General features: G+C 44.4%; 1 protein-coding gene across 3 annotated transcripts in view; it reads right to left on the bottom strand.

Moving 5' to 3' along the window:
• The window catches only part of BCAP29 (B cell receptor associated protein 29), a 115,932-nt gene that overhangs the window by 72,653 nt on the left and 18,772 nt on the right, over positions 1-24,507 (bottom strand). For all 3 annotated transcript variants that reach the window (XM_029616190.1, XM_029616192.1, XM_029616189.1), the window contains one exon: positions 22,192-22,292. In XM_029616190.1, the coding sequence (XP_029472050.1) occupies positions 22,192-22,292 (101 nt within the window). The remainder of the gene's footprint in view (positions 1-22,191; positions 22,293-24,507) is intronic.

Here is a 24,507-nt window from a genome sequence, read left to right as displayed (position 1 = left end):
ATGAGAAGCTGGGCGGAAGGACATTGGCACTGTCTCTCAGGGCGCTCTACTCAGCCCACCCGCGGGACTGAGTCGCGGACCAGCCTGTCCCACTGCGTGCCCTACACAGCCCGAGGAGGCTGGTTGCGGACCACGCTGGGAGCGGGACAAGCGCAGGGAAGGATCCAGTTGAAGCAGAACTCCGACGGAGCCGATGTCTTCCGAAGCTCCACCAATGGCTGGCAGGACATGACGGCTCAGGAGCACAGGACACCAGTCCACCTGTGGGCTAGTCCACGCTCGGGCACACATCATCCGAGGGACCCCCAGCATAACAGGTACCAGAAGGCTCAAGAGCGCTGAAGTCGAAGAATCAGGACATCAAGGAACCAGGAACAACAGGAAGCTGAAGACCAAGACGAGACACCAGGACGGGGACCTCAGGCACGAACATGACTTGGCATGACGAGACGAAGCAACAAGAACTCCATGGAGAAGACAAGGAAGACTTGACGGAGCTCTGGCAGGCAGGAGCCTCCAGAGTGAAGCAACTCCGATGCAAGGCAAAGACTGAATGACGGAGCAGCCCTTTTATAGGGCTGGGCAGGAAGTCCACTCCCTAGGTGGGGTCAGCCACACTTCCTGTGGCTGGCCCTTTAAATCCTGAAGAGAGGCGCGCGCCGGTGTCTAAAGGAAGCAGGAAGCAGGGCTGTGCAGGACCGTGGACAGCGGCCTGCACAGCGTCATCGCGTAGATGCAGAGCTGGGCCTGAAGAGCAGGCCCGAAGACGCCAGCGGCTCCAGCCGCTGCAGGAGGCCCCGAAGGCAGCTCCAGCCGCCACTCGAGCCCGGGGCTTGCAGCCTCCGTGCCGTGAAGATCGAATGATGTCAGGGGAGGCTCCGGCCACACAGAGGACGGCAGGAAAGGCTGTGGCTCCGGCCGTGGTGAAGACTGCTGCCAGAAATGGCCTCCGGGCATTGGGAGGAAGTTCAGTCCGCGGCTCCAGCCACGTAGGCAGGCCCGATGGCGGCGTCCTGCCGCGTCGGGAACAGAAGCAGCAGCAAGGGTGAGTGAGCCTGCTCGCAGGGGGTCTTCCCGCAGTCCTCAAGCCTGCCTCAGCTGGTTTTCCAAGCTAATGCTGGTGTAGGTGTTGTAAGAAGTATGGCTGTCCAGGGAGGTGGGAGGGAATGCATGGCTAAATTCCCTGCTATTTACGGAAAACACCGTTTACGGTAAGCAAACTTGCTTTTTTCCGTCGATAAGCAGAGCATTTAGCCATTAATAGTGGGAGTCCCAAGCGTACAGGTTGCAGATATGAAATATCAGAAAAAACAGTAACATTAAAGGAACACTGTTTATTAAAGATTTTTTTTTTTTTTGCAACCGGTAGAAACATGGACAGCTATTAGGAGTTAGAAAAAGTTCGTAGAATCGCAGAACCCAGTGAGGAATCTGCTGACTTCTGGTCAAGACAGTAGTGAGAAGTAAAAGTGTGAATGGAAGACCAAGTCGCTGCTTTGCAGATGTCCTGAATCTGTACTCCCTGGTTATGCGCAATGGAAGCTGCAGTTGCCCTTATTTGATGGGCCTTAACTGGACCGACGAGGCATGTCTTTTGTAGAATGGCAGTATTGGATACAAGCTGTATCCAGTTAGAAAGAGTCCGTTTCGTAAGTGGTTAACCTGGATTATTTGGGTTGAAGGAAACAAACAATTGTGATGAGTGTCTGATCGCTTCAGTGGTGCTTTTGTAATAAGCTAAGGCTCATTTACAGTCTAGGGTAAGAAGGAGTTTTTGTCGATCGTCAGTGTATGGCTACGGGCAAAAGACCAGTAAGGAGATCGTTTCATTCAAGTGAAAAGCAGAAACCACCTTTGGTAGAAATGAAGGATGAGTTCGCAATACTACTTTATCGTGATGAAATTGGAGATATGGGAAAGTGATTACAAGCACACTTACCCTCCTCGCAGAAGTGATAGCTACGAGGAAAAGTACCTTCCAGTTTAGAAATTTAAGGGAAGAAATTGATTTGGGTTCGAAGGGTGGGTTCATCAATGTGTCCAGGACTAAATTGATATCCCATGGCACTATTGGTTTCTTAAGAGGTGGGTGTAAACGTAGTAAACCCTTCATAAATTTTGAAATCAAAGGATGAGAGGAGATGAAACAGTCCTGTTCCAAGATATGATAAGCTGCCATAGCACTAAGGTGAACCCTAATGGATGTGACTGCCAGACCGGAAAGGGATAAAGAATGCCAATAAGTTAGTATTGACTCTGGTGGACAAGAAAAAGAGTCAAGTTTGTGGAGTGTGTACCATGTAGAGTATCATTTCCATTTGAAGGCATAGTTACGTCTGGTGGAGGGTTTTCTTGCTGCAATGAGAACATCTGTAATGTCGGATGAGAGATCTAAGGAGCTCAGTATGTGCCATTCAACCTCCATGCTGTTAAGTGGAGGGAGGCTTGCATTGGGTGGATTAAGGCTCCCTTGTCTTGCAAAAGGAGAGTTGGGTCCTTTGGCAGTAGAATTGGAGGATGAATGGAGACACGAAGAAGACAGGCATACCATGCCTGTCTCGGCCACGCAGGTGCTATGAGGATCAAATCTGCCGTGTCCGCTATACATTTTTGGATCGGGCACGAGATTAGCGGAATTGGAGGAAAGGCATATAGTAGACCCTTGTTCCAAGGAATCGGGAACGCATCCTGCGAAACCCTGTACTTGCTGGGAAGTAGAGAACAAAATCTTTCCACTTTCCAGTTCTCTTCCGTTGCAAAGAGGTCTATGTCTGGAGTTCCCCAGAACATGAAGATTTTGTTTGCTTCGGATTGATTGAGCGACCACTCGTGTGGGTGGAAAACTCTCCTGAGTTTGTCTGCTTTGATATTCGCCAGGCCTGGTAGGTAGGATGCTTGAAGGAAGATATTGTTGTGTTCCACCCATTCCCATATCTGAACCGCTTCCTTGTTTGTTTATATAAAACAGCGCTACCTGATTGTCGGTATGAATCATCAGAGATTTTCCCCGTATCCATGTCTGGAACGTCTGTAGGGAATTTTTTATTGCTCTGAGCACCAACAAATTTATTTGAAAGTTTTGTTCGTCCGTGGACCAAAGTCCTTGAGTTTGCAGGTGGAGGAGATGCGCTCCCCACCCTCTTGTTGAAGCATCTGTGGTGTGAATTATTTGATGAGGTAGGTGTTGGAATGGGCTCCCTTCCTCCAAGATAGATGGCTGAAGCCACCATCAGATATCCCTTTTCATGGAATTCGTAACTTGTACTCTGTGAGACATTGGTTGAGTGAGTTGGTTCCATTGGGATTTTAGTCCCCATTGGAGGCGTCTGATATGGAGACGAGTATTTTGGACTACATGTATTGCTGCGGCCATGTGACCTAATAGCATCATAACGTGAAGAGCTGGAACTTTTTTCCGATGTAACAGAGTTAGAGCTAGGGAGCGTATAGTTTGGATTCTTTCTGGAGGTAGAAAAGCTCTGGAAAGCGGGGTTCAGATAATGGCCCCTATGAATTGAATGTTTTGGGTTGGATGGAGTTGAGACTTTTCGTAGTTTATTATCCATCCCAGGTTTTGGAGACAGCGGAGTGTGTCCTCTTTGTGATTTTGTAGCAACTGGGGGTCGTGAGTTACGATTAACCAGTCATCTAAGTAAGGAAATATGTTTATGCCTTGTTTGCGTAAGTGTGCCACAACAACAGCAAGGCATTTTGTGAAGACTCTTGGAGCTGAGGAGAGACCAAAGGGAAGCATTTTGTACTGATAGTGTTGATTTGCAACCTGAAAACAGAGGTATCGCCAGCAACGGTTGTGAATCGGGATGTGAGTGTAAGCATCTTTTAGATCGAGTGAGCCCAACCAGTCGTTCGTCTGAAGAAAGGGGAGGACCGTTTTGAGAGAGATCATCTTGAATTTTTCTTTTGCAAGATATTTGTTGAGTTCTCAAAGATCCAAAATAGGGCGAAGACCTCCTGATTTCTTGGGAATGAGGAAGTATTGGGAATAAAAGCCATGCTCCATTTGATTGGAAGGTACCGGCTGGATAGCCTTCTGCTGAAGGAGGAGTGAAACTTCCTTCAGGAACGATGGAACTTGAACCAAAGGAGTCTTGGGACGAATGATGTGAGGGATCTTTGGAATTGAGTTGAAACGTAGACTATATCCTTGTGCTATAATGCTCAAGACCCATTGGTCCATGGTGATATGGGACCATTGGAAATGGAACAGAGACAGCAGAGAAACTGTTGTTGTGGCAGGTGAACTTAAAAAGATTGTTGAGTAGTCTGAGGTTTTTGTGGCCTCTGGGCTTTTTGGCATGGTCTTTGTCCCTGCATCTGAGATTGAGACCGCTGTAGTTGGAAAGGCTGTGGTTTATAGGTTGATTGGTACCGGAATGGCCTGTGGTAGTAGTAACCTCTCTTGTATTGGGGAAAAATACGCTTGGACGTAGATGGCGTGTCTAAAGGAGCAACTAATGATTGTACTGGAATATTTTGTTTTTTAATTAAAGATACAGTCTCCTGAAGGAGAATTAGGCGATGCAGGAGCTTGAGGATACTGTGGGAGGATATTGGGATCCTGAGGTAAGCCCTGGAAGAAACTGTGAAGTAGGGAAGTTATATGAGACATCGTTTCTTCAGCCGTCGGGCGGGAAGGATGGGCTGGTTGTCTCGCTGATTTTTTGAGACGCTTGACTGGTGTCCTTGGCAATGAAGATGTAGGTCTCTTTTTGGGACATGGAGGATGAGGAAGCACATCCGGTGATGAGTTCCAATCTCCAGGTGGTTCATCAATGATAATGTCTGAGAATACCGAGGAAGAAGTGTTGCCCAACCGGGCTGGTTGAAGATGCTGCTCCCTGAGTAACATGCTTCATTTTTAAGATTGATTTCCTTGGTGTTTCAGGCTACCTAAGAGCCTCTGAAGTAGCCTTTTGATGTTTGTGAGTTGAATGAGTCGTAATCTTCTGAACTGCGTCGTGATGCGTCAAAGGCTTTTGAGGTGCGTCGTGATGTGTCGCAGCTTACTCTTTTTTGGTGCGTCGGTATGCTTCGAGTTTTCCGACGCTGCCAATGGAGTAGACGCATGTGTCAAATGAGGACGATTCGATGAAGGTCTTTGTAGTGCATGCATCATACCCGACGCAATGCTCGACGCAAGCTGCGTGGTCGATGACGCAGTCTGCAGTGCACGGCTCTCCGAAGCCGAATGCGCGCATCAAGATGTCTCAGACCGGGGTTTTGGCTTAACCGGGGAGGACTTTGTTGATCTTCCATTCGTTGGAGAGGGGGCATTAGATTTCCTCAGCCTCTCCATTTTTCTGCCCTCTGCCTTCTAGCCCACGGGGACATCCGTCCACAGTCCCTGCATGCGGTTTGATTATGGTCGGGACCAAGGCATAAATAACAGTAGTTATGGCCATCGGTCACCGACATGATTTTACTGCATGAGCAGTATTTAAATCCCGGGTTTTTCAGCATGTTTTTTTTTTTTTTTATTGAGTTCTTCGTTTTCTGAGGCAATGAGAGAGATACCACATGTCCGTGCAGTGTCGCGGAAAACAAAAACTGAGGCAGGCTCGAGGAGCGCAGGAAGTCGTGCTCATGCGCACTTCAAAGCTCTTCGAGCTTAGAGAGAAAGTTCCACCTCCGTGATGTCATGGATGACGCCACCCACTATGCATGGCTAAATGCTCTGCTTATCGACAGAAAAACCACTTACTGGAGAAACGAAACAAACCCAATTGTTTTAGATACCTACACAGATACTACAAGCTAGACAGTGGTTCTCAACCCAGTCCTTCGGAACACCTAGACAGTCAGGTTTTCAGGATATGAGGTAGATTTGCATGCATTGCCTCCACTGTTTATCTATCTCATGTATAATCATTGTGGATATCCTGAAAACCTGTCTGGCTAGGTGTGTCTCGAGTTGAGAACCCAGCACCAGCAGAATCTCACAACTTGGTCACAAATGCAGAATAGAGAAAGACTCTCACCAAATACAGTATAAAGGACCACAAATTAGAACCAGATACATGCAGACAAAAACTGAAATAGAAACCAAGAAGCCAGACTCTGCAATGTAACAATGTAAAAACAAAAACATCACCATTCTTCATAAAATATATAAAAAAAACCCCCAAGAAATATAAATCTTCAATTATCATAGTTTAAACATACTAATAAAAAGAATAAATATTTCAAAACAGCTGAATAACATCCAATAATTAAAAAGTTATATAAATGTTTTTAAAATTTCCAAAACAGCTGAATAGAATAACATCAGATAATTAAAAAGCTATATAATTTTTTTTAAATTTCCCAATCAATAAAATACTTCAAAACAGCAGACACATCAATCACCTCCCATTAATTTAAACTAATTAAAAGATTCCTGGTTCTCTTGATTTCCTGTCACCCTGAGATTATTGAGGATTAGGGAGCTAGGGGAGCACAAACTTTATCCTTTATCTCTCTCACAAGACACACTCGCATATTTGTTCTCTCTCTCACACAGTCACACATATTCCATATCATCTCTCATACACAGGTTCTCCGATCCTCTCTCTCTCCATTGTCCACCTCTCTCAAGCCCCAGTGGTTCCCTCATACTCACACATGCTCCCAGGCTCTGACTCCCACAGGTTCGCTCACACACGCTCTCACTCTCTCATGCTTTCTCACAAGCTCCCTCACATACACACACAGGCTTCCTCACAAACTGGGTGTCACTCCCACAGCCTCCCATACACATATGCCATCACTCACAGGTTTCCTCACGCTCACATATTCTCACTCACAAATCAGCTTTCACTCCTACATACAAGCTCTCATTCTCACAGGCTCCCTCTCACACACATACACATGCTCTCACACTTCCTCACATGCATAAATGCTCCCTCACACAGAGGCTTCTTCACTCCCACATACTCTCACTCATAAAGCAGCTATTACTCCCACAGGCTCCGTTGCAACACACACAGGCTCTCACTCTCACGCTCTCTCACACACATATTTATTTATTTATTTATTTATTTAAAGTTTCTTTTATACCGATGACCGTTTACACATCGCATCGGTTTACAGTTAAAAAGGAACAAATGGGCAAAACCCTTACATATAACATTGAGAAAAAACAGGTTAACTTTTGGGCAGGGCCCTTACATGTAACTGAGAACAAGGTGTTTAAAAGTGGGATAGGGTATAGAGCTGACTATGCCGCGAGCGTCCGTGATATCAATAAATAGATACAGCAAAATCAGTAAAATCACAACTATTTACAAAAGCTAATTACATAAGTAGCCGAGTCAAAGTACAAAATCGATGGGCATGAGACATATTCCGAGAAATAGATTCCTAGTCATGTAGCAAATTCTTAGTTACTCAATTTTTAGTTAAACAGTGGGGGTTTATGTAATGGCAGGTGATGTGTGGTAAAGCTTGCTGGAAGAGCCATGTTTTCAGTTTTTTCTTGAAAGTGGGTGTGTATGTTTCCAGGCGTATATCGGGAGGCAGGGAGTTCCATATGGAGGGGCCAGCGAGAGAGAAAGCTCTGCTTATGGTAGATGATAATTTGAAAGATTTGATGGGTTGGGCACGTAGGGTTCCTTGGAGGGCTGTACGTGTGGGTCTATTCGAGGTACGGGGGAGGAGTGGGGGGTTAATCCAATTGAGGTTAGAGTTCAACAGACTTTTGTGGATGATGGAAAGGGCTTTATAGAGAATTCGGGAGTGTATAGGGAGCCAATGAAGTTCGATAAGTGTGGGGGTGATGTGATCTCTTTTTTTTTGAATTTGATAGTATCCTAGCGGCAGCGTTTTGTAGTAGTTGTAAGGGTTTGGTATAGGTGGCGGGAATGCCTAGAAAGAGTGCATTACAATAGTCTACCTTAGATAAAATGATAGACTGGAGTACAGTGCGGAAATCAGAAAAGTGTAGCAGTGGTCTGAGTTTTTTTATGGTTTGGAGCTTGAAATAGCATTCCTTGATGATAGATTTGATGAAGGGTTTGAAAGTAAGATGGTTATCAATAAGGACACCAAGGTTGCGAACGTGTGATGCAAGCTCTCACTCTCACAGGCTTCCTCTCACACCCACGCAGGCTCTTTCTTTCACAGGTTTCATCAACACACAACCCCTCAATCTCTCACTTCTACATGCTCCCTCTTTCTTACACTTAGGCTTTCACGCTCACAGGTTCCCTCACACTCAACCCTAGGCTCACTCAGAACATAGGCAGGCTCTCATTCTCACATGCTCTGTCTTACAGGCTCCTTCACATACCCACACAGATTCCCTCTCTCACACATCAAGGCTAATAGGCTCTCTCTCACACTCACAGATTACCTCATTCCCATATGCTCTCCCACACAAACCAGGCTCTCCTAGCAGGCTCCCTCACACATAAATACATGCTCTCACAGCTTCCTCACATACCCACACACATGCCCTCTCATACACTGGTTTCTTCACTCCTACATGCTCTTGCTCACAAACCAACTATCATTCCCTCAGGCTCCCTTCCACATACACACACACACACCCATGCTTTCTCTCACACACATGCAAGCACTTTCACTCTCACAGGCTCCCTCAGGCACACCCACAGGCTACCACTCTCACAGACTCCCTCAGACATATATGCAGGCTCTTTCTCTCACATACATGCTCTCTCTCATAGGTTCCTGCACACACGCACGCTCCCTCACATACTCACCTAGACTCACTCACATAATACATGCAGGCAATATCACATGCTCTCTTTCACAGGCTCCATCCCACTCAAACAAGTTCTCTATCTCAAGTGCTCTCTCTCACATACATCTAGACTCTCATTTTCACACAAAGGCTCTCACTCTTACATGCTGTCTCTCACATACTACTTCACACATACATAAGCAAGCTCTCCCTCTTACATGCTCACACAGGCTTTCTCTCACTCCCACAGACTCCCTTACACATACATACAGCTACTCACTCTCATACTGTCTCTCACAGAGTTCCTCACACACAAACATGCTTCGTCTCACACATACATATGCTTCCTCAATCCCATATGCTTCTCACTCGAACTATCTCTCAGACAGGCTCTCTCACAAACACACACATGCAAGCTCTCATACTCACATACACAACTGCAAGCTCTCACACTCACAGGCTATCACATACACAAGCGGGCTTTCACTCTTACATATGCTCTCTCACAAGCAGGCCACTTGCATATACACACAAGTTTCCTCACTCCCATATGCTCTCTTTCATGAGTTAGCTCCCACTTCCACAGGCTTCCTCTCTCATGCTCTCCCACACTCTCTTTCAGTGTCTCCCCATGTCTTCAAAGTCTCTTCTTGGACTGCTGTGGGATATGGTCCATGGTGGCCCTGCTGCAGAGCCTCTCCTTAGGTCTTGGGGACAAATCCTTTCTGAGGCAATGCCACTCTCCCATAAACTTTGGTTGTAACACAAAGGTATCTGAATGCCTCTAACATATGGCTCTTTCCTCCTCTCTTCTAGGGTATATATATATTTAGGTTCTTAAAATTCAAGTAATAGGACTTATGGTGCACAGAGTCTGCACCATTTTTGGATCTTCAGAGGGTTGGCCGTGTTATTCTGCTGTAGCAAAAATGACAAGAGGCAGGTGGCACCTTATAGATTAGCCAATTTATTGAGACATGAGCTGCTGAGGATAGAGTCTACTTTGCCAAATGCATGAAGTATAGTAGAGACAGTAGGCAATATATGAGGGGATGGATGTGGGGGTAGGATACAGAACAGCATCATTTGCCCCACAACCTCAGCTGTATAGAATGGGAAGCCATCCATTATTTCCAAAACAACCCACACATCATTATCAAGGAAAGGAGGAGCCATGGTTGTCATGAATAGATTGGACTCTACATGTCAAGCAAGGAGACAACTCTCCAATCCAACATTTTAAAAGCCCGTGCCTTCATACTCCTACTGGAGAATACCAGAAGGAATTACAAAAACTCCTGAAGGGATTCCCTACTGGAATATGCCAACAGATTTACATGGATGCACCCCAGGAACCTAAACCAGGTACTTTCTACCTAATACTCAAAATATAAAAACCGTGGAACTCTGGTCACCGAGACTTCACGTCCACTGGGTGTTAAAGACCCCAATGCCAAAATCTAGGGTTCAGACTTTCTGGCGCCAAGCAACTTTTCCATTTTGTCAAGGCGCATGCAACGGCCCTTAGGAGTCATCTGGACTCAGAAAGGGCAACCCCAGATGTCATGCGATGCCTCCAGGCACAAAATACAGATCTCATGGCAGTCTGTGATGGACATAGTCTGGGGGCACTGGGGTGACAATGAAAACCGGATGCCATTGGAAAAAGAATATGGCACAAGGTCAATGACTGGCGGCCACTGGGAAGCGGCACTATCAGGAATCGACCATGAAGAATGTAAAAGCTTACTGTGACGCCTGATCACTAACCCCTGGAGATTGAGGGACCCAGTGCAAACCATAAAAATGGGAATAAAACAGTTTTCCAAAAAGTTTAGCATGAGCACCACAGTCACAAGGCAAAAGCTTAGTGGAAAAAGAAACTGAAGAGGGATTCCGCTTGGCCATGCCGGGCTCCATCCGATCTTATCACCCATGGGTGAGGACTACCAAGCTTGTCCTAGGAGAAACATTTCTGGAGAGACAGAGTACATATTTGTGCTTGTGCGCATACAAAAAAATGACCAGGGAGGTTTTTGAGACAATGCCCCCGTTGGAATTCCTGCACATGCTCATTAAAGGTAAAAGCACACTTAAGAAAAACGAGTTTGTTTGGTGGCTGCTATAAGATGGCACCCACACATGATGGCTTATCAACGGAAAATCCTTGCAACTTTTGAATGCTAATCTTTTTGCCTTCATCTTTTTGGCCACCTCTTTTAAAAACCATATCATCCTGAAATACTGGAAGAAGTTACCAGCTGAATATTTCAGCTGATGCAGAAATAAAACAAACAAAAAAAAAAAGACATAGTAGCGTTGCAAAAATGTACTGACCAGACTAGGTTTTTTTTTTGTTTTTTTTAAATAATTTTGTATTTTTAAAAAACTATCATTTGCCCACCCTCCAATCTCTGATATGCAACAGCAGCTACAAACCCCCAAGAGGGGAATGGTGTGAGAATGACTATCAGCATCATACCATTAGGAGGAAATTGTTCCACAATGCCAAGGGGGGCATTTCTGCTCCCCTCATCACTATCTGGTTTGTAACCACTGCCATAAAAATTAAACAGGCAAAGAGAACAAGGGAGGAAGAAGAAACAATGATTTGGTTTAAATAGGTACTCCACATGCCCCACTTTGTCTTTTTCTTTAAAACTGAAAAGGAACCTATGCACAGGAGATACCAAAACCCCTCCCCCAAAAATGACAACTGTAAACACACTGAAATGAGGGCAAGTCCTGCTTCTTAATGTGTATACTTCTGAAATACCAAACAATACACAGATAGTGCATGTTTCTTTTAATAGATTCTTTTCCATGTATAGTCAGCTATTGCAGTCTGTTTCTAAGTAAGGGTAAGCGTCATAACGTTGTCTATCTTTATTTAGCAAGGCAGATTTAAATAGTGACTGACGACAGTTTAAAATGATTTCTCCATGCCAACTGGCATGCTTTCAGCAATTCTTCCCAGCCTTGGGATTCATATTTCTACCTAAATATATTTATAATGTTGGGATACCAAAGTCTGTGCATTTTCTTGGACCATAAAGAAGGTCATATAAGGAATGCATTTTTCTGAGGTGAAGGGCGTACAAAGGAAATAGCATTCTGTTAGAAACTCATTGTGTTGACACTGAACACAAAAAAAGTTACAAAGGAATTGTGAAGGGCACGCTTTGCATCAACCTTCTCTTCTGAGAACAGGAGTGGTTGATTGAGGGATAAGTCCTGGCTCCTATTCTGTAAGCGTAGCTCCCCTAGGGCCTTACCTGTCTGCTCCTTCTCCTCCCCTCCTGGAAGCAGTTGGGGTGATGACAACATTGATGTCACCCCCAAGGCCCTTGCACTCATGAGTCAAGAGTAGCCCTGCCCTAGTGGCACGCAGAGGGGTCGATGCAATAAAGCGTGCACATAGGTTAAGGAGTGGTTGGATGCAAGTTTTGCCTCGTTAGACTAACACCCGATGTAATAAAGGGATTAGTGCATCCAAAACGCGAGCCCAAACAACTGCATAACTGATCGTGCTCATCAATCCACAGAGAAGGAAACACAGAGAACAGCAGATTTACTGCTCTTGGTGATAAACAATAAAGAATTAATGTAATGGATCGATTACAAAAAAAAAAATGTTTTCTGGATGCACAATATAAACATTCGCCCCTTGCTATTGTGCGTGTATAGTGTGCATCCAGAAAAGTTTTTTTTGGTAATCGATCCGTTACATTAATTCTTTCTTGAACTCCTGTAGTAACTGTATTGAGCATCCATTGTAAAGTTGTAAGTGCACAGCCATGTCTCCTGGGCACCTGATGCATTTGAGCGCTAGGGATGCACAATTTTTCCCTATGTGCTTCTTTTAACACTGCAGCTCATTTAAATATGGCATTGGATGCCCAGGAGAGGTGGCTTTGCGTGCATTAGGAAAACGGGCACTCAGTATGACACCTGATTTACCATGTGTTTTATTGTATCGGCCCCAGAGGGTGCAGGGAGAAGCCCAACACTGTGGGAATAGCTAAAGAAGAGACTGAGCAGTAATGAGTATAGAAAGGAGACTGAAAGAATGGATATGCTTAGAAGTGCTTTCATCCGCCACAGTAACAGAATAGATGACGGTAGAAAAAGAACAACTCATCCATCCAGTCCGCCCCGTTAGTAGTCCTGCTGATGCTACTCAGGAATTATCCCAACTGCCAGTCATATCTCATTCCTTATCCAGGCCACTTTTGTCATCTTCCTCATTTGTACTCTATCATCTTGGGCAGATAAGCATACAAGATCCCCCACTTAATTTGCAACCAGCACCTCTCCCATCCCATGTCTAAACACAAGACTTTGTAATAATCTAAAACATCTACCAATACTATTTGGGCTTTTGAATGATCATCCAATCTTCTAGGTCTCCTGCATAACTTGGCAGGCAGAAGCAGCTATATGAGCACCTGCATTTCTGCTAAGACTTCTAAAACGTGCTAGTATACATTCTGTTCTGAAGAAAATTATAGGTGACCAGAATGACCCTGCACATTCTAGGCCTGTCTTTACCTTTTCCAAGATTGTTGAAAAAATGATTTCTACACAATTTAAAAATTTGTTAGATGAACATGAGGTAATGGATCATCAACAGTTTGGGGTCACAAAAAACCATACTACTTAAACCTTGTTAGTAGCTAGCTAAGATACTTTTCAGAGAGGTTTTGACATGGGAAAACAATTTCTACTAATATTTGTGGATATCTCGTCAGCTTCTGACACCCTGAATCATAGCCTGTTTTTAACACATCTTGCTGATTTGGGATTTATGGAACTGTATTTTTATGGTTTTGTTCATATCTCACTGATAGGGCACAGAGCATAATCAGTGATTGGCTCCTTCTCATCCTGGTTTCCTTTGCAAAGTGGGGGTTCCACAAGGATCATCTCTCTCTGCTATGTTAATTAACATTTATTTAAGACCAATTTGTAGAGTACTTGCTGATGTAGGTGTTACGCATCACATTTATGCTGATGACATTCAGTTTTCAATTCCAATTACAGATTCAGTTGAGAAAGCACTGAAGGCTGCTATTCATTGTCTGAAGCACTATATGTTTTTTAATAAATTAAAATTAAACTATTTTCTGTCAAGATTTCCAGGCTACAACCAGATCCTGGAATTTCAAAACCATTGCAACACTTAGGGTCGGATTTTATAAATTAGCGCGAGCGCGTACATTTGTTCGCGCACCAGGCGCGAACAAGAGTACGCGGGATTTTAATAGATACGCGCATAGCCGCGCGTATCCATTAAAATACGGGGTCGGCGCGCACAAGGCTGCCCAAAATCGGTAGCCTGCGCGCGCCGAGCTGCGCAGCCTGCCTCCGTTCCCTCCGAGGTCGCTCCGAAATCGGAGCGGCCTCGGAGGAAACTTTCCTTCCACCCCCCGCACCTTCCCCTACCTAACCCACCCCCCGGCCCTATCTAAACCCCCCCTACCTTTGTCGGCAAAGTTACGCCTGCTGGAAGCAGGCGTAACTTTGAGCGCGCCGGCCGGCTGCCCCGCTCCATGTTCCGGTCCCGGGGGCTGGTCCGGAGGCCGCGGCCACGCCCCCGGGCCGAAACCACGCCTGAGGCACCGCCCCCTGCGCAACACGCGCCCCCCCCCCCAAAACACCGTGTCACTCCGGGCACGCCCCCCAAAACGCCCCTCCATGCAAGCCCTGGGACTTACGCGCGTCCCGGGGCTTGCGCGCGCCGCCGAGCCTATGCAAAATAGGCTCGGTGCGCGCAGGGGGGGTTTGGGGTAGGTTTTCGGGGGTTTGCAGGTATAACCAGCAGGAAAAGGGAACTGATAAGGTGAAATTATTACTTACCTGATAAATTTCTTTCTTCTAGGACAGGCAGACCAGTCCACACAAGTGGGTTATGCACTCCAACCAGCAGGTGGAAATGGAGAGTAAAAGACTCACTAATGTCACCCTTATATAGTACTGCACTGACCTGCCAGTATTCCTGCAAAAACCAACTGTGGACAACTGATTAACACCAACACTTTAACTTCGAACTTTCCATTCCCCCTCATTTTTTTTTTTTTTACTACCAGTGAAAAAGACAGGAAGTACTGAACTCAGAAGAAGAGTAAATAGAGGAACACAATAGTTAAAAAGGCACAAACTTGGAAGAAGGCACTTACAAGGTCCCTCAATGACTACAGCTTCCCATTAGCCTCTAATCCTCATCCCTGATAATGCCCCTTAAGGACAAAGTGGAAGAACAAATGATACAGGCAGCCCGGGGCAGGATTGTGGACTGGCCTGCCTATGCTAGAGGAAAGGAAATTATCGGGTAAGTAGTAATTTCACCATCCTCTGCATCTAGGCAGGCCAGTCCATACAAATGGGATGTCCCAAAGCTATTGCCCTTCTAGGATGGGAGGCTATCTACATTCCCTTGGAAGAGGTTCGTCTTCCTTACCGAAGGAAAGGTATGCAGGGAAGGCCACTTCACTCACTGCTCTGCAGATTTCTGACGGAGACAGAAAACTGCAACTTCGCCCAAGACACCGTTTACACTCTGGGTGAATGAGCCGTGACTTGTTTGGACAACAGCATATCAGCATCTACATGGATTGCCGTGATGACCTTCTTAATCCAACGTGCCATGGAGAGATGGACCTTTTTTTTTTTTTTAAATCTGGTAACCTGAAGAAGTGCAACAAAGGACACTCCACATCCAAGGATTACAACAGCTGAAATTCAACCATGGTCTTGTCCAATGCTGGTAATGACACAGACTGATTCAAATGAAAGCTTGAAACCACCTGTGGCAAGGAGGCATTGTCTGAAGTTGTAACCTATCTGGGGTAATTACCTGGAAGGGGTCTCCACACTGAACATATGGCAACTAATATAAAAAAAAAAAACCAACCCAACAACAAACCCCTGTCTTCATGGTCAAAGCATGCAAGGAAAGTCACCAAAGAGAACAGAATGTAGGGCGTGCCAAAAAAGTCAGTATCATATTCAGATCTCAAAGCAGCACCAGCGACCTTAACGGTAGTCAAATATGTTTAACACCCTTCAAAAATTGGTACACATCTGGATGGGAATAGAGAGATCTCCCTATTTTGGGTACTGCCTATTTTGGGTACCGAAGATTAGATCCACCCTAAGCCCTCACCTGCACCTTTAGCATACTAAGGCTAGTCCCTTACTCAGACCTTCCTGTAGGAACTCCAAAATGAAGGGAATTGCCACTTTGGCAAGAATTCACTGCTGCTCCTGACTTCATTGCTTGAAAACTTCTTCACATTGCTACAAAATTTCCGCATCCACATCATGTTGCTCACTACTGCCATGAAATAACCTGGCTTTAACAGTCATGCCTTCTGAAGATCCAAATCTTAAGACAAAACTGACCCGGAGAACTGGCCTTTGTCACAGAAGATCCCTTTGGGAAGGTAGTTGCCATAGCCTGCCATCAACTAGATGTTGAAGATCTCTCTGGCCAGTCTGGGGCCACCAGGAGCACCAATCCCAGGTGCCTGGCTATCTTCTGCAACAGCCTACTGACCGCGGGCCATGGTGAAACCTGTAACACATCTGTATCCATGGCCAGCTTTGGATAAGAACATCAAGCTCTATTGCCTAAGCATCCCACATGCAACTGCAAAACTGATGAACCTTTGATTTCATGGGTCACCATCGGATCCACGGAGGGGCAAATCCACTGAGAAACTATGAGCTGAAAGCCTCACCCGCTAGCTCCCATGTCCAGGACATGACAGCTGAAACAATCTGCCTGAATGCTGTCAACCCCTGCTATGTGTGAAGCCAGTAATGCGAGAAGATTCTGTGCCGCCCAAGGCAGCAGAACATACATTTCCTGGAAAAATCTTTTGACTCTGGATTCCTCCTGATGATTTATGCAAGCTACCGCTGTGGCATTGTTCGACATTACTTTTACATTTTTCCCGCTCAATCAGTCCACAAGGTACGCAACGCCAACTGAATTGCTGGAGTCTTCAATCAATTGATGGACCAATCCATCTCCTCCAGGGACCCTGTGCCACCAGCTCCTGGCAGTAAGCTCCCCAGCCTTGGAGACTCGAATTTGTGGTGATCACTAGCCAATCAGGCACTTCCAAATCCACACCTTTGGTGAGATGGTCCCTCAGCAACCAGCAAAGTAAGTCTTGCTTCAACATTGATAGGCAAGCCTTCTGTATCATATTTTCCTAAGATCGGGGACTTCCCCAAGACAGCCATACCTTTTGAAAAGACCTAACATGTGCCCTGGCCCACAGAATTAGTTGTAAGTTCCCCACCATGGAATCCAATGTCTGTAGGTAAATCCATGCTGATGGTCGATCCGTCATTTATAGGGCTTGAATCTGTCCCCATAGCTTCTAGATAAGCTATTTCGGAAGAAACACCATGCCCTGAACTGTATCGAACTGGGCTCTTAAGTAATCCAGCATCTGAGAGAGTTGCAAGCTGCTCTTGGCCAGACTGACCACCCAACCATTGTCCTATAGCAACTGAACTCCAGATAAAGATGGACCAAGATGCCTTCTCTGCGCAGCATAGCTGCTTCCACCACCCTAACCTTGTAAAATGTCCTGGGGGCTGTCACCTACCAGAACGGTAGGGCCTGACTTTGGTAATGATGACTGAGCACCACGAAGTACTAAAAATTGCTGATGTTCCATCTGAATGGGGATGTGAAGATAGGCTGCTGTCAGATTCAGAGACATGAGAAATTCTCCATTTGCATGGCCATGATCACTGAACATAAGGTTTCCAACTTGAAATGAATAACCCACAAAAAGCAGTAGACCCCTTTCAGATGCAAAATGAGGTGAAAAGATATATATATTTTTTTGTTCATGAACCACAAAGTCAATGGAATATTGTCCTATACCTTCCTGTTCCTATGGAATAGGAACCACGACTCGTAAGACAATGAGCAGTTGCAGAGTGACACGCACTGCGTCCATTTTCCAATGGATTTTTATAGGGAAACCAAAACTGCATCTTTAACCGTTCCTAGAAAACTGCAGGGCATAACCATTGTGGGTTCCATCTAACACCTACTGAACGGTAGTGATCCAGATCCACATCTTCATAGAAACATAGAAATGACTGCAGAAGAAGACCAAACGGCCCATCCAGTCTGCCCAGCAAGCTTTCGCACTTTTTTTTTCTCATACTTATCTGTTACTCTTGGCCCTTAGTAACCTTTCGGTTTTATTTCCCTTCCACCCCCGCCTTTAATGTAGAGAGCAGTGTTGGAACTGCATCTAAGTGAAATAGCTTAATTAGTTAGGGGTATTAACTGCCGTAATAAACAAGCTACACCATGCTTATTTGTTTACCCAGACTATGTAATTCAGTCCTTGTTGGTTGTTGTCTGTATATAGATCCACTTTTCTTCATTCCCCCCTGCCATTGACGCTGAGAGCTATGCTGGAAATGAATTGAAATTGAAGTAACAGTCTTTCTCCCCTGCTGTTGAAGCAGAGAGCTATGCTTGATATGCATTGAAAGTGAAGTATCAGGCTTATTTGGTTTGGGATAGTAACCGCCGTAACAAGCAAGCTACTCCCCTCTTTTTTTGTGATTGCAAATCCTTTTTTCCACATTTCCTCTTGCCATTGAAGCTTAGAGCAATGTTGGAGTTGCATTAACCGTGTGTATGTTTATTGAATAAGGGTATTATCTCCAGATAGTAGCCGTCATTCCTGCGAGCCACCCACTCTTCATTCACATCCTCTAGACTTTATGGATCCACAGTGTTTATCCCACGCCCCTTTGAAGTCCTTCACAGTTCTGGTCTTCACCACTTCCTCCGGAAGGGCATTCCAGACATCCACCACCCTCTCCGTGAAGAAATACTTCCTGACATCTGATAAAACCGAGAAAGGTGTCCGCCTATTTTGGGTACCGAAGATTAGACCCACCCAAAACCTCATTAGGAAGAATGAGAGGTTCTGGAGTCCCATCCATTCTAGATGATGGTGAAGATGACTTTCCATCTTCTGAGAGGCGAGGGGTCCTTGAATCCCTCCACCTACTCACCACCATGTCTCTCGTTGCTGAACAAGGGACGTCCTTTGAAGCACAGCTTCATCAAAAATACTAATCAACCAAAGCAGACTCCATGCTGATACCACTAAGGCCAACCCCCTAGCCATGGTACTTGCCAATTCACAATCTGCGTTCCTTGCTAAGGGTAGCAACTGCTGTTTCATGCTGGATAGTCCTTGGCTGCAGCAAGGGTAGTTACCACTGTTCTGAGCCTTCTACTAAGGGTAGTAATCACCATTGCATGCCAGTTATCCCCAAGCCTAATTAAGGGTATTTGCTGCCATCTGTGCAGGTTATTTCATTTATCTATTACCAGAATTATAAGTTACCCTCATGGCCATTGCCAAGGATGGTACATGTTCCGTAGAGGCAGGGCTAGTGTTTTAATCAGGCAAATTAGGTAGCTGCCTAGAGTGCCAATTCTTCGGGACAGCAAACTCCCACTAGCATGAGGCCCAAAGGGGTGCTGTACCAAAGCTAATACCACCAAGAAGGGAATGCTGTGCTACAGCTACTGCCACTTGTAGCAGGAATTGCTGTGCTGGAGGTAAGTTGGGGGAGGGGGTGCATGACCGAAGGTTGTCTAGAGCACCAAATACTTTTGCCCCAGCCCTGCATGCAGGCTACCTTCATAGCCACTGAACTAAATCCCAGCTATACACTCCTCGGAATTAGCCTTAGCCACATTTCTCCATGGAGGACTGAAAACCCAGGCAATAATAGCCTCTCATCTCTGGAACAGCTCATATCCCAGCCTCCAGAGGTGTCCCATCCAGGGCTCTCAAACCTTTATTTCAGAACCTATACCAAAACTGCAGTAGGCCCTGGGACAGAAGAGAATCCCCATGCAGTCCTGTATGATCTATGTTACTGCATTCTCAGCGAGGGAAGGTCCACTGAAAAATGCAAACACTGTGGAAGCCGCCACTGGAATGAAGCAAGGCATGCAAAACAAATATGGCTACAATGTACCACTTTCTTGCAGCTAGATGGTCATCAAATACCAATCTCCTGCAAGGTCCGTAACTTAGGAGTTATTTGTGATACCACATGATCATTTAAATTGCAAGTAGGTATTATGGTTAAGGGTGCATTCTGCAAGCTTCAAATTTTACGCAAACTGATGCCATTTTTATCTACACTTTTTCATACTGTTTTAATAGTCTCTTGTTATCTCAGGCCTTGACTATTGTAACGCAGTTTACATAGGCTTGCCGATTTCTTCTCCTTGTGCTCTTCAGGTGGTTCAGAACGCAGCGGCTACAGTCTTAACTGGGATATTGCTCTTATTACCCCTGTGCTTTATAATGTGCACTGGCTTCCTATTATATGGATAATCGAATTTAAAATCCACTTAATGATTTTAAGGTACTTAATTCTGAGACACCTTACAGTATTAGTGCTTGGCTGAAAATCTATACACCTAGTTGAGTGCTGCGATCACATATCTTCCTGGAAGGACTATGGTTAAAGATGCTCAATCTATGTGAAACAAAAGGAGCAAAATTTTTTTGTGGCAGGTTTTGAGTTGTGGAATTCCCTTCCAGAAGAACTGAGGGCCATAACTGATTTGAAAACATTCAGAAAAAAATTTAATACACACCATCTGTTTGCCAAGGCTTTTGTAGTGACAACAAATAGCAAGAATTATATTTACGATGACAGTGATGTATTGGCCATTAATCATGTACATGTGATAAATGTAAAATCTGAGCTTATTAGTCTAGTGTATTTACCCATGAGAAAATTGTAAGTTATCTATACCATGTTTTATGCTTTGTCTTTATGGTTGTTTTAATTATAACTCATTTAGGGTATTAGATAGGCAGGTCATAAATATTTTAAATTAAATTACTATTCATTATATCAACCTCAACACTAGTTGTTGAATTATTCAGATAGGGCACTTTAAACATGTGCCAGTCACTAAGGCCGGTGTCTGATATCTTCACTTTTCTGCAATTTAGGTTCCTCTGTGTTTATGCCATGCCCTGCTCTCTTAGGGGGCAATTTTCAGTATCCCCATGGAAGCTGCAGGTCTGGGAGCAATTTGTACCCATGGGCCTGCAAACTCATTTTCAAAGGGAACCTCCCTGTGGAGTTTCCCTTTGAAAATTCAGGGGCTGGCAGGGAATGCTTGTGTTTATAGTACATACAGGGATATCAGAATGAAATTCCTGCGATTATTTGTTCTCCCTGCCCCAAATCCACCACTTTCAGCACAGCCAAGAGTATGTGTGCTGTCAAACAGGACACTTACTTTTAGCTGCATACACTGGGAAATATTCTAAAGGTGTTTTTATGTGAGTAAACACCCTTACCCATGTAAAAACTTTTGAAAATTGCTCTCATAAAGGTTGCTACTGTTTTCAGTCTCCTCCAACACCTGCCCCTAGGAAGACATTCAACACATCTACCTTCTTGTAAAAAAAATCCTAATGCTGCTCCTGACTCTTCTCCTTCAGATCTTCATATTATGACCCTCATGTTCTAATGCATCTTTTCCAATCATATCTCCCCTGTCTCCTCTCTAGGATACATCTAGTGTAAACGTAGAAGCTTAAATTTCATCTTATAGCGTTTTAGGGGCAAAAGCAGTACCATTTTGGTAGTCCTTCTCTGAATCGCCTCCAAGGTGTGTAAAAGGTACAGCCTACAGAAATGGACATAAAACTCCAGGTGAGGCCTCGCAAATGACTTGCACAACAGCACAATCGCCAGGTCTTCCTTCAGTATGACAGGATTCATGATATACTGCCTTCAACTGTGCATGATTAGTCACATATTTTAATCAGCAGTGTATACTGCAGATACCATCCAAAAGAAAATTGAGAGGTTTACATAAACACAAGTACAGCAAATACATATGTTCATTTTAAAGGGTGGATAAATATATTTCATCTCCTGGATCTTCCCCTCGCCTGCTGCTAATAACTGCCTAGCAACAACTAGGCATCCCCGTTGTTTTTCTTGCAAACATCCAGTTCTTAGTTTAACCCAATTACATTCAATTGTCTCTGTCTTCAATTAGACTGCACCTATACTGAATCCCCTTCGAGAGGTTACATTTTCTCCCTGATTCTCCACAAAGGTTTAATGGTCTTTTGAGTCTGTTTTTAACAAGACTGTAAGTTCCACAGAGACTCTCTCCTACGTGTATCTATACAGCACCGCACAAATGTTTAGGAGTAAAAGTGGCTGCTGGTTGCTGGGTTTGCACCCATAAGGAGTTGAAGTGCTGCCTCACTCTGGAAATAAACAATCTGTACAACACGGCCCCAACACGTCTTAACGTTTCACTTGTAATGTACATACCACAGCCCCATACTTGCTGATTTCAACAGGGATTAGTATATTTGGCAAGGTAGGACAGTAGTAATTTTTAGGATTTTCTACACTGCTGTACTATTACTTACCGAGAAACAGGACAATCAGTATGACTATGATTGCAAGGAATGCCTTGTTCCAGTAAGCTCCAATAGTATTCCATAATGGGAATTTAAAAATCTTCTGCCACCTGAAAGAGGAAACAGTCATAATTCCAGGAAATCAAATATGAAACAAAAGACTCTTCTTTATTTAAACACAATGCCATTAATTCTCATCGCAGAACAATGCACTTCTGTTACAGTGGTTGTCCTTCAAGTTGCTTAATTCTGATGTTTATCAAACTACTTAATGAAATTCTGCCCTTGTTGGTCATGGCACATATTTGACTATAATTAACTCTACATAGACAGAGGATTAAAACTGCAAGAAACCACTTAGAGCTAAAACTGCATTACAATTAATTGTGACAACAGTTTGATGAGAGATGAAATGTGGCTACATTGTTCCTTCTAATAATCCACAACCAGAGGGAATTCCAGTAATTGCACAACAGTGCCACCTACAGGTGGGATTCAGGGAGGACACACATTAGCTTCCAAAGGGAACCATGGTCTGTGTGTGGACCCCAACCAAGGATTGTCATTGCAACAGCTGGAGTATAGAGGGAGGAGGTCGAGGGAATAAAAACTGAGCCAAATCTATACCCCCATACTCCTGGGTGGCTGCAAACAAATGCTTATGATGCCACCAACTTAGGTGAGGAAGGTTCTGATTGAACTAGAAAGCCAAGAGAGCAAGGAGAAACTGACAGGTAAAATAAACAAACAAAACTGACAATGCAAATGTTTTGAAGTCCAAAGGAAAATAGTAAGGGAACAAAATTTTAGTAAGCTGTTTGTAACTCATGCTAAAAAAAATGCAATGATGAGTAAAATATCTGAGCTCCCTTAAAGACTGGCCAATTCTGTGGCCCTTACCACGGCCACAGAATCACGGAAGACTGGAGGGCCCTGTGTATATGAAGGGTATCCATCAGGCAACCACAATGCCAACCAGTGGATCAGAGCCCATTTCCTCATTTTTTTTTCTCTTCAAGTTGCTGAAAGGGGTAAGCATGTACACACCAGCACAGAGAGGCAGACATCTCACATCCAGACAGAGAGAGAAAAACAGAGAGCTCATACCCAGACGGACAAAAGACACTGCACATCCAGAGCAAAAGAGAGCAAAACAGATACCAAGACAGACATAAACACTCCACAGAGAGACAGAAACCCAACACCCAGTCGACACAGATAGACAGATATATTTATTTATTTATCAAGTTTTATATACCGTTGTTCGGTTTTGCCATCACAATGGTTTCCAATAAGTATTAGAATACTTATTTTTAAAAAATATTTATTCATTTATTTATATTCCTTGTTTATTTATATTTATATTATTTATATTCCTTCCTTTTATATATCACAGTCAGACATAAAAACATAGACACACCACAGGCAGAGAGAAAAACACAGACAATCCACACTCAGATAGAAGCTTGACACACAAACACAGCACAGGCAGATAGTGAGACTGACACCTTACACCCAAAAACGGACACCCCACAGAGAGCCAGAAATCCAACACCCTGATAGTCACAAGACAGACATACCACAGCTAGACAGAAATACACAGGCCCATCACATCTAGACAAAGATACAGGCATACACACAGCAGACCCAGACAAAAAACAGATGCACCACAGCCAGGCACACTATACCCAGACCCAGAGAGAGATACACTAAAGTGGTAAGGGATGGAAAATTTTTCAAAAACTTAAGTGCCAACAAACATTTTTTTTAGGAGCTAAGAATTCCATCCCCATTTGTTTTTTTTACTGTTTTCAGTAATTTTTCCCTTTATTTTTGTATTTTTGTGTCTTTTTTTTCACGTTTTAATTTGCTTTTTTTTTTTTAATTTTTTTAAATTACATGTTTTGCCTTTATTCTTCTTTCCCCACTTCCTCATTTCTCTCTGGCCTCTTTGCCCATTCCCCTCTCCTATCACCATTTCTTTTCCCCCAGGGCAGGCAACAGCTGTAATCTCTCTCTAGTATGGACCCGGCAGCAGCTGGAACTCCTCCTGGGCTGAGGCCTGAGAGTGGCAGCTCTTCCTGGGCTACCACAAAGTAAGCGGATTTTCACCTGGGCCCATCATAGCAGAAGCAACTTCTCTCCTCTACCCACTGAAAGAGACACATGGGGCATGCTTACAATGATGTCATTATGTTCTGGCAGCTCCCTCCCACCTGAACTTGCAATGCCTCCATGGCACAAAGACTCAACAGCATAGCCATTTCTTTGTTCTCTGATTGGGCAGCAAGCATGCCCTCCTTCAGGATTGCCCAAATAGAGGTA

This window comes from Rhinatrema bivittatum, chromosome 9, assembly GCF_901001135.1.
Source record: "Rhinatrema bivittatum chromosome 9, aRhiBiv1.1, whole genome shotgun sequence".
Taxonomy (NCBI): Eukaryota; Metazoa; Chordata; class Amphibia; order Gymnophiona; family Rhinatrematidae; genus Rhinatrema; species Rhinatrema bivittatum.
Note: the sequence above shows the minus strand (reverse complement) of the source record. Positions and strands in the feature narration are given on the sequence as shown.